General features: G+C 45.0%; 1 protein-coding gene across 3 annotated transcripts in view; it reads right to left on the bottom strand.

The window, feature by feature from the left end:
- LOC147430650 (30-kDa cleavage and polyadenylation specificity factor 30-like) overlaps positions 1–16,927 on the bottom strand; it is an 82,173-nt gene that overhangs the window by 46,979 nt on the left and 18,267 nt on the right. For 2 of the 3 annotated variants that reach the window (XM_086493248.1, XM_086493249.1), the window contains one exon: positions 3,420–3,926. In XM_086493248.1, coding sequence (XP_086349374.1) covers positions 3,420–3,926 — 507 coding nt within the window. Of the gene's footprint in view, positions 1–3,419; positions 3,930–16,927 lie in introns of all 3 variants that reach the window. The other variant, XM_086493247.1, reaches the window with a different exon arrangement.

Raw genomic sequence — 16,927 nt, 5'->3', positions numbered from 1 at the left:
CCTAATTTCTTAACTGTGACAGTAGTTAAGCAAAAGATATAACAAATTCACCATCTTGCATCAACAACCGAAACTTCTTTTTCATCGTTTTTAGGTATCGTGGTGGTAAGAAGCACACCTTGAGATCTTATCCCACTTGCAAGGGAGAAGGGGCCCGGAAAGACACTTCATTGGCTGCCTTATGGGCAGCCAACATGGCATCAGAAAACTCGCCCCAGACAGTGGCTCCATGCAAGTCCTACAATGAGGCACCTCTTGGGGCTAATATAGGCTGAAACCTGCTAACCTTTGGACTGGTCTAAATCTACAACTTCTTTGGACCAATCTGGCATCAAGTTGATGGCCAATAAGGGCTAAATTGTCATATGTGAACTTGAAAGGCTGATGCAAAGCTGCACAAAATGCAGATGAGAGAGGCTGAATGGAGGAGGTTCCGCAAAATTTCTGCAACAGCAGGGATCATCTAGACCAAGGGAACGAGGCTGAAGCAGATCTCGTGACTTGGCTGGAGCAAAACCATTGGGCTGAGAGGTAGGTAGTGATCACCTCAAGAACACAAGGAAAGGGAGGAGAGAGGACGCTGGCTGAGTTTTGGTACTAATACTGCAACTTAATTGCAACTTGTCTGAAAGGATTGCCAGTATGGCCACTTAGACGTTAGTAGTGTTGACTTGTCAGCTGACGTTTAGCTGCCGGCTTTTGACGCTGACTTAGGCCGCTGACTCTTTTCGAGACTGCCAATACAAAGTGCAATAGTCGGACCTGCACCAATATCTGCAAAAACACACTGGGTATAACATGCACATGCTCGGTACAACTCCACGAATACACATCTTCTAGTCTAAACTTACGCCACCGGTATTAGCCATAGTTTCCCTACTATGGCTAATACAACCTTTTGTGCAACAAAAATTATGCAGGGGTTTTAACTAATCTAATGGAATTGTTCAGGCATGCATGTCCTGCAAACATGCTCATAAGGTGCTGATACACATTCCCTAGGGTTTTCTGGTTTAGGATTTGGCTCTGAGTTGGAGTAGCATGTCCATGTGGCAAGCAAGTCCAAGTGTATGTGACATCATATATTCATGAGTGAGTCAAATGTCACACTATCAACAATGCATTCACATTGTTGCATCCACTTCCTGTCACTTCTTTACTTCTCCTTTACCATGGGAAAGTATGACTATCACCAGCAAATTGATCCATCATCAATGGCATCTGGACTATCATGAACATACTCAATAAGCAAGCACACTCTTTTTCAGTCCAAAGAAGAGCTAACCATGTGGCTCAGTCATTTTTTTCATGTATTCAAACTTTACGGGATGCCATCGATTGTTGACGACCAAGATCCATGAATAACTAATCTCTTTATAGAGCACTATTCAACAATATGGCGACACTCTGAAGCTCTCATCTTTTATTTTACCCATTGCTAAGTACACCTTTCAAGATTCATTCGAATCATTTAAGAAGAATAATTTCCATTGGTCGGCCTGCCCACGCAGTTGTCTGTGAGAAAATCACCCTAAGAGATCATCATGGGAACTCCCAGAGTTCCCATGAAGGATGGGCACATATATTTGTTCATGATTGAAAACTAAGGTTACCTCCAACTTGAGGGGCGTAGGCGATGGTTTCCAGTTATTATTAAGTCTACACTTTCTGCGAATGACATGGCCCATTAAGCAGAAACTCTCTTTTGTCAACCATTTTTGTGTTGTATCAAGACTTGGAACGCTTCAAAACCAAATAAAAATACTCCTTGAGCAACGTAGAAGGGGACCTTTACGGATTGCAAGGTACAGGATGACAAAGGACTATTATATATCCCCTAGAACTGCTAGCCTACAAAAACGGAAGAAAGCCATCTGAGCAAGGGACATGTACAAAATTGAAGATGTCGAGCAAGAAAAGAAGAAAGACACAGCCAAGCCTCAAATAATACCTGATCATCTCAAAACTTTAACCTATAGACTAAAAAAAACATAATGTTGGTGTCCCTAAAGCCCCGGCCCTGAAATATTAGTGGAGATAGGTAGCCATCCCAAGACAAAAAGAGGGATACCATATGGAATGCCCTACGTATGAAGTGACACAGGGTGAATCTCACACCTTGGCCACCCAGTTTACCATGCAAATTTCTGCCATAGATTGTCAATTCTGATTTCAAACTCATCCACTTCATGTTTTATGCAAAGGAGTTAGGCCTGTTTCCACCAGTTAAGTGTGTGGTTTAAATTCCAAGAACATATACCACTAAGGAACCAATAGCACTGATGACCGTTAACCTCTCATATCAGTGTCTCATTTTTTACGATTGGACAACCCTGCAATATTTCATGGTCTATGAATCCTTCAGTTAATCTACTGACTGTTAACTTTCTTAAGATAGTCTCAAATCTTATATCATGAACAAGCTCTAGAATTATCAGTGTACAAAAATGCTTATTTATATACAAGCTTTCACTAGCCAATTTTCAGATACTTCTGCATTGACCACAACAGAAACACCCAGTTTCAACTTCCCCAATAGTTCTCCAAACGTTTAATGCTACATTGTTTTAATGCTTTCATTACAGTAACATCTGCACTATTAATGACACCATCAAGTGTGAGCCTGTCAAGGTAAACATTTCTGTTTTACTTGAAACCGCACCGTGCAGGCCAAAGCACATCCTTAATATCACCTGTTATCCTGAGTGGAGCTTTCCCTTAAACTGATCAAGAAAAGAAAGAGTTAGAGATCTCATATCAGAACAGTAAAATCCATGCTTGTACTACTTTCTGCAAATAATCAGAGGCTTTTTAAGCCTCAATGTGGTAAAAGATACTAGCAAGAAAGAAAGCATCCTTCTCACAGCATGTTTTAACACCCATAGTATTCTTCATCGATTGCACCATTATTCTTTGCCACATACTCCTACAATCTCAAAAACCCAGCAAAAGACTGATGAAAAATTGTTGAATGGAACAGCGAGTACAGATATTGTTTTGATGTTAAGACAATCAAAGTGGCAAAATTTTGTTACTGCTATTGCTAGTAGCTACATGCCACACTATTCAATTACGAACTTAAAATTTTATCTTCTTAGAGCACCACTGAGCCCCAATGTTTACAATGAAACCCTGGAACCTTTTGTAGCTTGTAAACACAATTGCATTCTCTATTGCTCATTCAACTTAGCTGCCCCACGGGCTACAATAAAATAGGAGACATGAATATTTACAGACATAGTCCTCGCCACCAAATTAAAAAAAAGAGAATGTCTTTACATGGAGATGGAGAGCATATCAACTCTAGTATAATACAGTGAACCATTGAATTGGATCTGTTTCCAAAGGAACAGCTATGGACACCTATGCAAACAGAATAATCACCCCTCTACTATATAGCAAGTATCTGACAAAATCACCTTGAGTATCCTTGAGGAAGTGGAGTAGACACGGACACGAGAGCCTGACCTCCTGCAGAACCATTGGTCATCATTTGTTGCCAGAGAGGTTGTTGAGGTGGGTCTAGATGCTGTTGCTCCAAACCAGAAAGACGCTGCTGTGTTGGCAGTATCTGCATAGGGGGCATGGCAGAAGGTGGAGGGGGAGGAGGGGGGGGAGGCAGGAGTTGTGCCTCTTGCTGAGGTTGCTGCTGTTGCACTTCTTGTGCTGGCAGCTGTTGTGGTGGCTGCAAAGCCTGAGCATCTTCCCCAACAGCTGATCGGTGAGGTGGTGGGATCTGTGCTGCATCTTGGTAACTGCTGAAACCTTGTCTCGGTGCTGTATGCCTGACATACGGACGGCCACTTGCTGTGGTTACACGCATTTGGATCTTCTGCAAGCTTTCTTCCAATGGTGGAAAGGGACCTGGGATCTTCACATGCTTATACCTGCACTCGGGTCCATTTGGGCAGAACCCCATCTTATACCTGCTAACAGGAAACCAAAAAAAAAACATTGGCAAAAACTAATGGCATGAAACTTGAAACTGAAAGGGACTTTCCAGTTGTAAGAAACAGCACATGTAATCCCATGAGCCTAGCTTGTTTGTTTGTAATATAGACATTATAATTCTTTAAAGAGCTTTAGGCTTAACAATCAGACATGTAGAGTCACGAGCAGTGATGCAGTTCTCTAATAGTAGCATGTCTCAATGCCAATAAGAGCAACACAAGAATAAAGACGAACTCCAACTCTTCTGCAAGTTGGATTCAATGTGGATGGAGAACATGATAGAAATGACAATGAGGAACTTACCTATTACATTGTGAGTAATCAAAAAGTTATCAAAATACACAAAAATCGATAAGGACTTTGGGAACAAACATATTTATATAAATACCTTCATAAGTTCAGAATAGTCTGAACTCACAAATTATAGGACGGGATAAAACACTCACAAAACTACAAAAGCAATGGACACAAGAGAACAAGGAAAACAAGTTGCACTTCAAACAACCCACTCTCCTCAAATAGAAATGTCATGTGATACTAGGGCTACCACCGGACAGGAAACTAAACTCTTAACACCCTCTCTCAGCTCCTGGACAGAAAACAAGTCCAAGGGAGCTGGCATGAGAGGATAATGTCACCTTTGGAAGAGGTTTGGTGAAGATGTCAACAGGGTTATCCGAAGTCGGATAGAGCCATCCTTGGTCTTCTCACAAACAAAATGGTATTGTGACTCTATATGCTTGGTCCGGGCTTGGAACACCGAGTTCCTCGCAATGGCTATACAACTCTGGTTGTCAGAGTACATGATGGTCGTTTGCTAGGGAAAGCCCGTCTCCAAAAGTAACCTCCATATCCACACTGACTCACATGTAGCACTGCAAACAGCTCGGTACTCTGCCTCTGTGGAAGATAAGGCGATTGTAGGCTGTTTCTTGCTGCTCCATGAAACTGCTCCTGAGCCACCTTTTCAAGAGAGAGAGATGGAAAAAAAGCCTTACGGTTTCCGACAATATCTATGCCTTGGAGAACTACATTGAAGAATCAAAGATCTCTCAAGCCGCTTGTTTTCTCAAAGACAACGCTATGGAATGGTGGACTTCTATAGCTACCAAGCCGCACACTCCAAGGACTTGGCAAGCTTTCAAGAATATTTTTGCCCAGTGTCACGTGACATTTTTAATTGAAACGCAACTTCTGGCAGAATGGGGTAGCCTGAAAATGCTTGCCACAGAAAGCATAGAATACTACAACCAGAGGTTCCTAGATGTCTAGCTTTCGGTGTCTTTCTTCAAGTTGATACCCTTGGAGGACCAATGCGAGCGCTATACCATTGGACTGCCATCACCTCTACACGGATACTGTTTGTCCAAGCAAGTTTCTACTATTCAAGAGCTTATGGACCATGTTGCGGTCGTTTACAAGCTTATGAAAGGAAGATTGACACTATCACGGAAGATCCAACGGACCAACACTCAGAATCCTCGACAACAACGCACAAATCCTCGAGATTCTCGCAACAATTAGACTCTACCCGCAAGACCTTGTTTGACACTTTGCCAACGAGAAACTCTACAACAAGAAGGCCGATGCTTCTAATGTTTCGAGACGAGACACACCTCCTACATATGTCCTAATAAAGGGGATAAGACTCCATAGCAACCTCCTACCAAAGAAAGCCAAAACTACAGTAGGACTTGTTCCCAATATTTACGGCATCTTTGTACCTGATGGTTCCAAAGAATCATGCAAAGCATATGGAAAGATCATTGACTAGGAGCCACTGAAATTTCATCCATCCAAAGTTCCTAAAGCAGATGGACTTTGAATATGATCACTTTGCTAGGGAACCTAAGGCCAAGCTAGCCACAAGGCAAACTCATAAAGTTGTACCACTCATTGGTTCTCTTCCGATTACTATCCAAGGGTATCATGGCAAGGCAGACTTCCACATCATGAAGTTAGGGTATTGCGATACTCTTTTGGGCATGCCCTGGCACGACGAACGATGCTATCATTCACATCCGGGACCGAAACATCACTTTGGTGCAAAATGGCAAGCGAAACATTGTTAATATTGCTTTGTAGTTACAATACTTTTAGACTTGGTTTGAGAATATTGTTTGTAATTTGTTTGTAATAGAATTTAACTGCATTGAACGTGTCCTAGTGTCGATTGAGTTTGCTTGATTCTCGTTTTGATGTTGGTTTCAATGCTATTTGGAAAACCTCTAGCTAACGCAGGCTACGGTTTGGAGAACATCTAGTTGTATATGGCCTCTAAACGAAGCACGCTACGGTCTGAGGAGCCCTCCGAGCGAAACAGGCTGCGGTCTAGGAAGCATCTGGTTGTATATTTGGCCTCTAAATATCTCATGGCCCAAACTTCAGTCCTGGGGGGGAGCATTCATGGGGGATTTTATGTCTCTCTAGCATCTGTAATCATCTGTGTCGTATCATAATATGTGAAGCATAAAAATCTTGTGCGTCAATACTTCCAAGTTGGGTGAGATTGCCTAGGTATGTGATCTTAGTGCATCAAGACACCCCTTTAAAGATAAGCGCAGATTGGGTATGATGGCTAACTTTGCTACGCCAGAATATCAAGAGCTCCGATACAAAATGAGATGACTTGATGACCCTCAGATTATGGAACTAAACAATCTAATTGAGTTTTAAGCGTCTAATCATGGATAATTACTCTTCTTTCAAGAGGGAGGTATGTCACAAGTCACTGACGTTGCTGCACATACCAGATGGATTAGGGTTTTCAACCCTAAACACTGATCAACTTAGAAGATTCCGCCGAGAGGCCTAAAACACAAAGAATTGATTGACTTACAAGACTTGGCCGAGGGGCCTAAACCCTAAAACCAGTTAAAGACCATAAATTGCGCGAATTGCTTACATGGGCAAATTGTATGGATAGAACTCCGATTTTGCACAAACCATGCTGATGCGGCACTGTATGGACAGCCCGCGTTTCACGGCAATTGCAAGGCAACGCATGTTTTTTGGCTCTAATGCTTTTGGGATTGCCAGCTTTTCATAGCAGTTGCTTTTGGGGGGGTTTTAAATATGATCATGGAGGACTACTCCTTACATTCTGGTATTGCCAAGAAGCAGAGGAAACCGGGACTTGTAAACAATGGAAGCAATATAAAGAAATGCTTAAAGCAGCACCAGAGTTTTGCGTCATGTGTACTCTAGGAGTGGGGGAGTGGAACTCCAGTCTCCCCAACTCCCTGCCTCTCACGTGGATTTCCCCTCTCTCTCTCAGCTCAAGTTATTGTGAAGTGCTAAAAGTCTGTTCCAGTCTGCACTTTTCAGTTGGCACGTGGTGCCCTCCCTTCACAATTCATACTGACCTTGCAGAATCTAAGGAGGTAGATTCACTTGGTGGTCCAATCAAAGGTGGCAGCGGAAGATGCAATGAAGACAAGAACTGGCTCATGATTCTCTGGGTACTTCAACTCCAATCTAGAACACCCACACTGCTCCTCCTGCCCACCAAAAAAGTTCGGCTCATCCTCCTCAGCAGGCTGCCGGCTGCACCAAAAACGCTGGGCTGCCACCCTGCTGGCCTTAAAGGACTGCCCACTCAGGCACCCAAGGGACGACACCCCCCCATTGGCACTAATCTGCAGTGAATAAAAGTGACCCCACCCCCCCCCCCCCCGGCTGCCTATATAGGGCTGTCCTCAGCCTGCCCGGCCCACACCTCCAGCCCCACGACCTGGTGAATAGGGGAAAAAAAGGAGACTAGAAAGGGGAGCATCGGATGCCCATAGGCTCAAGGGGAAAAATATACCAAGGCTAGGGAATAATATTCCCAGCCTGCACGACAACTAAAGACCATGGAACCAAGACAAAACCCAAGGCTAAACATGGCTAGACACAACCCGACATGAGAACTACCTCACACTGGCCGGGCACAGCCACAAACCAGCCCTCACTCCCTAGCACCTGTCCCTGGGAGAGACTGGGACCGGCTGGTCGAATCCGGAGAGATGCCTAAACTCTCACCCCCCTCTCAGCTCCTGGAAAAGAAGTCGGACCAGGGAGCTAGAGTAGGCAATCTGCAGCTGTAAAGAGAGGGTTTCATGCACGAGGATATTTGCTACAGAACTCCGAAAGTGAGTAGTACCTAGCCAGTATACCATCCAACCGTGACCCCCGAATGTTGTAAGGTGCAGCGAAAGTGAATGTTGAACTTTGCTCAAGATGAGTGCTCCGAACTGTGCTCAAGGGTTCCTTTTTACTTATGGAAGGGAGAGCCTTCCGTTCCTTTAGTGAGAGAGTGTAATGGACACAGACAAAGTGGACGAACACTGTGAATGAAGGTACATGGGACTGAGAGATAGAGAGAGAAGAATACGACACCAGAATGTTGTCAAAACCCTCCTCCAAAGGCCCCACTCTCTATGGCGAGAGCGGTCTACTTATGATTGCGCAAATCTCTACAATGCTTGGACTTGCCGACGATGTCGACGACGATGAGGACGACGACGAGACGGGCTGAAATCTGAAAACGCTAAGGGCTGAAATCTACAAATCTTTATCTACTGAATTCTGACTCTATGTCGGTGATGATGTCGATGGCAACGATGCGACAACGACGCGCTGAAAACGCAGATGCTGAAATCTGCGTTTTCCGGGCTGAAACTGCAAACTTTGCGAGATCTGACCGTGCGGCGAGGATCTGTTGCGGGAAGGTGAGATCTGCGAGGTTCGGGGGTTCTACTGTGGAGTCTATCTGCTGAAAACTGAAAACGCTGGTCCTTCTTGAGATCTTGTCGCGATGAATCTGCAAAACGCTGGGAGGTTCTGCAAATGCAAACTAGGGCTGATTCTTGTTCTACTGAGAAATCTGCTAACGCTATGGCTGATATGTGGTCTTGATGCCAAAAACACTAGGGTTCCTGCTTTGTCTTGCTGCTGCCGGGACTGATCTGCAATCCAAATCGCCAAGACTGATCTGGGTAGAAAACGCTAGGCCTTGCAATGCAAAAACGCTAGGTCTTCTGTGTGTGGGGGGGGGGAGGGGGATTCTTGCTGAGAAGTTGCCTGATGAACACCGGGTTCCTGCTGCCTCTTCTACCGTTTCTATATATACTTGCTTGTGAAAATTGCCCTACCCAATTCCAACAAAAGTCACTTAAAAATAATTAGTGAAAAATGTCAAAAATACGGATAATAGGTCTATGCATTGTAAAAATGCTCCTGATGGGTTCTGATGGAAATCTGATGATCATGCTATGTGCAAACAGAGGATATGCATCTACTCTTAAGTGTCTGGACATGCACGGTCTACGAACAGACTCACAAAAGTGCCAGATCACTTCCTATTCTAAACTGACTAAATTGAACTGAACCCATGTCACGAAGTAGCTTGTCCACGTACACATAGGGTTAGATGTGCACGTGACAAATGTTGTCGGCTGAAAGTAAATCCAGCTCTATCAAGAATCTCCTCAAGCCAACTGACTCACAAGTCGCACAACCAGCATCTGCAAAAAGTATTGTTGTTGTCCGCTCCAAGAGTATGCATAAAAACTAAGGGCAAAGGCATAAACTGCGGGTATCCGGATCATATTCCAACTCTAAAGTGCTCCACCGTCGAGGAAAGGGTCGGAAATCTGTGCCTTCGGTCATATACCACATGCCAGAAGCTCCAAGCTACTACAAAGTCCAAGGAAAGAGACAACCGAGACTACTAAGGAACTATACGTCCGATGACGAAGAACCAAAGAACTGCACCAACCATCATAAGAATGATGAACTGCAAACTGTATTTGGAGGAACTTCATCGGAATTGAGAGTGAAACTGTAACTAATCTTCAACTGTCTGGAGCACCATCCGAGAGGATATCACCCCACTCTCAAAGTGAATCAGGAACAAACATCAAGTAGAAAGAAACACACATCAATATCGAGCCTGCAGCTAACACGGCAAGATCAAGAGACCCTACTCCCAAGCTCTACAAGAGAAGAACAAGGTGCTATAGAGAGCCACCAAATAGACTATCAATCTTGTCCGTTGCACAAGGAACCACAATAATTGTATGGAAGTAGTGTACACATACTGACTCCCAAGTTGGCTCCACATCCCCCTCTGAAGGGAGAACACCCGAACCATGGATAACTATCATAACTCCCCAACAGTCTCTGCCAATGTGACTGGATCAACAAAGGGAGGTGAACATTAAAGTAAAATAATATACCTGTGGAACCTGGAACCAAATCTGGGAGAACCAAGAAAACTGTCTCCCCATTATGAAGAATGACATGGCTAACTGCAACTGGATCCTAGTCCGAGAAGGACTACTATCCACCTGTACGAAAGATAACATTTCAATCTAAGGATAAGGAAAGTAGGTGTGTCTTGCATGGTACGATCTCCAGGGATCGATCTCGAAGACGAGGCATTGGAACTTCTGCTCGTATGCACTGGGAAGAGCAATCGTCACGCCATAAATCCGAAAGACGAGGCAACCACCGAAACAACTATATAAGAAAATCCGTGTCACGTGACACATCCAACCCTATGTGTCCGTGGACAAGCTACAGCATGACCAAGGTTCAGTTCAGTCGAGTCAATCTAGAATAGGAAGTGATCTGGCACTTTTGTGAGTCTGTTCGCAGACCGTGCATGTTCAGACACTTAGATTAGATGCACATCCTCTGGTTGCACACAGCATGATCATCAGCATTACCATCAGAATCCATCAGGAGCATTTTCCAGTGCATAAAACCTAGTTTCCCTATTTTTGACATTTTTCCTTATTATATTTAAGTGACTTTTGTTGGAACTAGGTAGGGCAAATTTCATAAGTTTGTATATATAGAAACCTAGCGGTAGCACTTTCTCGCAGAAGAGGCAGCAGGAACACCTTACTCAACGGGCAACTTCTCAGCAAGACACCCCGCCCCCCCCCCCAAGCAAGGCCTAGCGTTTTTGCAACACAGCATCAAGATTCAACAGTGGCCTTTTTGCACCATAGACCAGCCCTGGCGTTTTTGCACAGCAAATCAACCCCGGCGACCACAGCAAACAGCAGATCCACAGTTAGCAGATTTCCACCGTAGCAGAAGATTTTCAGCCCTAGCATTTTTGCATCTGCAAGACACCTCAGCGTTTTTGCAGATCTTTGCGACGGAATCAGCCCTAAACTCAGCGTTTCCAGTTTTCAGCAGTCAGTACCCACAGTAGAACCCCAAACCTCACAGATCTCACCTTCCCGCAGAGATCCTCGCCGCACGATCAGATCCCGTGAAGTTTGCAGATTCAGCCCAGAAAACGCAGATTTCAGCATCTCCGTTTTCAGCGCGTCGTCGTCGCATCGTCGCCGTCGCCATCGACATCGACATAGACTCAGAATTCAGCAGATAAAGATTTGCAGATTTCAGCCCTTAGCATTTTCAGATTTCAGCCCGTCTCGTCGTCGTCCTCATCGTCGTCGACATCGCCGGCAAGTTCAAGCATTGTAGAGATTTGTGCAATCAATACTAGACCGCTCTCGCCATAGAGAGTGGGGCCCTTGGAGGAGGGTTTTACAGCTTCCGGTGTCGTATTCTTCTCTTTCTATCTCTCAGTCTCATGCACCTTCATTCACAGTGTTCACCACTTTGTTTGTGTTCATTGCACTCTCTCAATAAACGAACGGAAGGCTCTCCCGTCCGTAAGTAAAAGGAACCTTGAGCACAGTTCGGAGCACTCATCTTGAGCAAAGTTCAACATTCACTTCCGTTGCACCTAACATTGGCATCAGAGCTTTGGGAGTGTTCTGTATCACTCAAGGAAAGAACCACATAATTTTTTTTTGCTTGTTGCGGTCGCACGTAACCCAAGTCCTCTTGGGCGTGTCGATTCCTAATCGTGTTTTGAAGAGTGACAGGAAACCCGAGAAAGAAGGGGTTGTCCAGTCTCCCCTTGTGCCTCTTTTCACTCATTGAGAGCGCACCGTGCACTTAGCAGCCGGCCAATCGACGTGAGGTGGGAAAAAGCAACCTTGGTGTGAGCGCAAGGCCGCCAAGGGGTGCGCCCGCGGAAAAGAGTAGAACTCGGGTGAAGAGAAGATCCTTCTCTAGCACAGATTGCAAGCTAGAGAAGAACCTCAAGACCCGCAAGAACCTCAAGACACTCAAGAACCCCAAGAATCAAGACTCCCAAGAACCTAAGTTCCTTGTGAACTTAAGAACCCAAGACCACAAGAACCCACGACTTCAGTGGATGGTCATCACTCGAAGCGGAATGGATACTTCGCTTGGAGGTGATGAGCATGAGAGAGGCGAAGAAGAATTTTCTCCACCAGGAGGTTTTTCCGACCCGCCCCCTTCCCCATCTACGCCAAGGATTGCACTAACTCCTATGGAGGAGTTGAAGCAGTTGTTTATGGAAAGATAGTTTGAATTCAAAGCAAGAAAAGCAAAAAGAATGGCAGCCATAGATCGTGAATCCGCAGAAAGAAGGGCAGCCATAGATCGTGAATACGAAGAAAGAATGGCAGCCATAGAGCGTGAGCACGAGCAAGCATGCTTGGAAGCCAAAGCACGAGAAGCAAAGTTGAATCGCGAGAACAAAGAAAGAGAAGCACAATTTGATCGCGAGAACAAAGAAACACAAGCTGTATTTGATCGCGAGAACAAAGCAAGACAAGCAATGAACGACCAACACATGAAAGAGATGTTGCAACTCTTTTCTCAAGTGCAGGAACAAATGCAAGAGATTCGGGAAAAGGAGACTCTCTCAGTCTCTCCTTCTCCATAGCAAGACACACAGGATTCGCATGATGACAAGTATGATGATTTGCATGATAATGATAAGCATGATGATTTGCATGATGAGCAAGATGTGATTTCTCACAAGCATGATGATTGGCATGAAGATGATGTGATTGTTCACAAGGATGATGTGTTAGTTGATACTTTCTCTAGTAAAGCTAACCTCATTGCAGATTCGATCAATCACGAAGAACCGATCTTGGCTCTCGAGCCTAGGTTCAAAGCACCCCCTCAGAAAGAACCAATCTTGGCTCTCGAGCCTAGGTCCAAAGAACCCCCTCAAGAAGAACCGATCTTGGCTCTCGAGCCTAGGTCCAGAGAACTCCCACAAGAAGTATTATATTTTCGAATGATTAGTCAGCACGCATTGTTCGAGTGTTTCATTCGTGATGCTTTCCTGTATTTTAGTTCTTGTCCTTATGTGATCCCTTTTCACGGGCATGACATATTGTTCGATGAGCACGATTCACTCACGGATGTATGCGGATTTCTCATGAAAAGCTACAAAGTATGCATTCAAGGAAGTACATTCCATGTCTCTTCCTTGGCATGACACAGTCATAGAAAGAGCACAAGAAAGATTGAGCATCAAGCATAGGCATTTTCATTGTGTTTTGCCACAGTTGATTGACTTAGATCAAAAAGTCAAGATTCAACCCCATTGTTTGCGTGTGTTTGATGGACGGTTTGGCACTCCGTCACTTTGTTCATCTCCATTGCATGCACAGTTTTTTCGAAAGACGAGATTTTTTCCAGTCACTGTACATGGAATGGGTATGTTCTGTTTTTGTGTTCAAAGTGGTTTCAAGAATTTTCAACCTCGGAGATTCTTGAAGGTGGGCCTACGTCCATAGACAAAGTCGAAGCATTGAAGGAGCTACAGAAGACTTTGTGTCTCTTTCGGGATGTTGTCCCGGTGCGCGTATCCCTGATACTTCTGCTTCTGTGCTAAGCTCTCCCTCAAGAACTGGCCCATACAATTTGGCCAATGTGTGACCAATCATGATAGTCCTGTAGTTCCATGGGTCCAGGGTGTCACCAGATTTGTGGATAGGCAAGATGGTGTGCATAGTCCACTCCTTTGGTAGTCCCTCAACCAGAGGGCGGTTGAAGAGACGTGCTATCAAATGGGGGAGAGTGTCTGCTGCATATATCAGGTGCTCACGTTGTAGTCGAGCGTGATCTGCTGAGCAGCCATGCTGAAGGCGTCAGATGCCCCTCTCCACCATGCTAGATGTGAAGAAAGTCGAGGTGGTAGGTCGAGGATCAGATGGTGCTGGGATCAGTGACTGCCCAGGTATCTGGTATAAGCGCTCGGCATAATCATGCCAAATCTGGGGGTCCTCCGGGGGGGGTGGGGAGTGGCTCTCTGAGAATCCTCCATGCTGTGGCGCAGTCTGTACTCATGAGAAGGTGGTATAACTCAAGCTCCTGCGCCTCCTCGAAAGCCCGCGGTTTACGACGTGTGATGGCCTTCATCTGTCGCCTGACCTCGCTCTCGGTGATCTCTTGTAAGGCTCGTCGAGCCCGTAGCTGTCTGTATAGTGTCACAAAACGGGAGCGTACACGAGCACTTAGAAATTTGAAAAATAAAATACTTTGCAAAAGGGAGAGAAGGGAGAAGATCGACACAGTATTGGGGACCAGAAGATGGGCTGGTCACCCCCCCCCCCGTTAAGAGTATTCTTTATTCAGGGAGAATTCTTATACAAGCACGAGAACCCGAGGAAACCCCTCCGTTCTGTAATCTTAGACCCGAAGGTCGTACTTTCCCGTAAAGGGCTTGGGCACGAGGCCATTCCTTCCCGTAAGGGACTTAGGCGCGAAGCCGTACTTTCCCGTAAGGGACTTAGACGTAAAGCCGTACTTCCCGTGATGGGCCTTCCCGTAAGACGGGAGATTCTTGCAAAACAAACCACACAAAGCAACAATTTCTCAATGCGTATCAACACCTTATACCTGTCGCTCCTTACTCGGAGAATCGACCTCCGTACTCAGTCGTCACACGAACACTTGCAATTTCCGTCGCCAGTCTCTACTCCAGAATCCCAGCGCTACCACTTTCTGCTTCTCCCGGCTTGTTGAAAACTGGAACGCTGGCTTACCCTTTTATAGGGTCTGACACCCGGCGGGAATAGAGACCCAAAAAGCAGAGCCTTGCGCTCCTAGAGAGAGGAGAGAGAGAGCCTTGCTGGATTTTTTTTAAGAGCCTTGCTTGCTTTATTTTATTAATAAAAGGGCTGGTCACTTAAAAGTGACCGGCCACTTTATAAAATAAAGTGTGAACCTGTTCAAACTTTAAAAACTCACTCAGTTAGTGAAAACAATGCTACACGAACACATTCCAAGCATCCCCGGGTGCAGGACACGACACAGATGCAATGCAGACACGGACTCCTCGCGGAAAAACATCTGTCCTCCCGCGACTGTTCCTGCTTTTCGTAAAAAGCTTCATTAAACCCATCTTTATTCTTGTGCTTGCGTTCTTACGCGTATTTTCTTACTCAGTTCGGATTTCCTCCTTAGCCTACGGGATGCCCCCTTACTGATGGACCCGTCACCCATCATGTGACGCATCAGGGGCACTCGTAACGCGGCCCTTTCCACCGAACTTACGGAAACTCCTTCGCGATGTTTACCGTCACCCATCAAATGACACATCAGAGTTTGTCCGTTCTTGATGACAGTTCCTGTAGCTACAATCTTTTAACAGTTCTTAGTGCACACAATAAAATATCCTAAAAAAGAGATTAATCATTAAAAATAAGAAAATAGTCCAATTAGCAACATCCCTCTTGCTTCTAAACAGTTGACCTCAACTGTAGTGCTTGGACATATACCTCCAGTATCTCGGGATAAGCTACCAATTTCTCCTGCGTCATCCACTGAGCATCTAGATTCGAATAGTTCTTAAACTTAACCAAATACTTTCCTGTTATCTTTCCGGATTTGAGAGGCCGCTCCTGATGACTTACTATCTGCTCCGGTTGGAGTATTTCTTCTGTTTCCTCAACCTCAAGAGGTTCCTCAGCACTAGGCTGGCTCGGAGGCGGTCCCACATACGTCCAGAGTAAACTGACATGGAAAGCATTATGGATCTTCCAATTAGGCGGTAGCTCTAATCGGAAAGTGACATCATTCACTCGCTCAGTGATCTTAAACGGCCATAGTAACGGGTAGAAAGTTTTACCACTTTCCCCTTATGAGACGCTTGTTTCTTAAGTCTTGCCTTCTCAAACTTGAGTAAGACTAACTGTCCGACTGTTAAGTCTAGATTCCTTCTGTGCTTGTCTGCAGCTTTCTTATGCTTTTCCTGAGAGCGTAGAATAGCTCTCCTAACTTGCCCGTAGACTGTGTCCAAGTCCCGGACAAATTCATCTGCAGCAAAGATCTTATCCTTAGTTAAAAGGATGGGTGGAAGCAAAGGCTTACCATAGAGAATCTCAAAAGGTGCTTTCCCCGTCGACGAGTGTATGGTATTGTTATACGCATACTCGACAAGAGGCAAATATTTCTCCCATTCAGATTGCCGATCTGACACATAAGCTTTTAACATATCCAATACTGTGGAATTGGCTATCTCACTTTGCCCGTCCGTTTGAGGATGGTAGGCAGATGAAAAATTCAGCTTTGTACCAAGATTATCCATCAAGGCACGCCAAAAATTTCCTGTCATGCGAGGATCTCGATCACTCACAATAGACTTGGGCATTCCATGATGCTTAAAGATCTATGCTAGAAAGACCCTAGCCATATGATCTGCTTTGATCGTTTTCTTGACTGGTATAAAGTGTGCTTGCTTGCTAAACCTGTCCACAATGGTCCAGATCGTGTCATTTCCAGTCTGAGTTCTAGGGAGGTCCATGATGAAGTCCATGGCAATACTTTCCCAAGGTTCATTAGGCACAGGCAATGGTTGTAATAACCTAGGCGTCTTATCCCGCTCATACTTCACTTTTTGCCAAACCAAGCATTCCCTGACATACTTATCAATGTCAGCTTTAAGGCTAGGCCAAAAGAAATATCTTTCCATTGCTAAGGTCGTAGGGAGAATACCCCGATGACCCGCATAAGGCGAAGCGTGTGCTTCATCCATGATCTTCTTTCTTAATGGTTCCGCCACACATATGGCCTGATGGTGATAGAGATAACCGTCCCGAATAGAATAGGGAAACTCATTCTCTCCACGATGTAG

Source organism: Adiantum capillus-veneris, chromosome 21 (assembly GCF_014529385.1).
Source record: "Adiantum capillus-veneris isolate H3 chromosome 21, ASM1452938v2, whole genome shotgun sequence".
Lineage (NCBI taxonomy): Eukaryota > Viridiplantae > Streptophyta > Polypodiopsida > Polypodiales > Pteridaceae > Adiantum > Adiantum capillus-veneris.
This window is presented reverse-complemented; position numbering and strand designations above follow the sequence as displayed.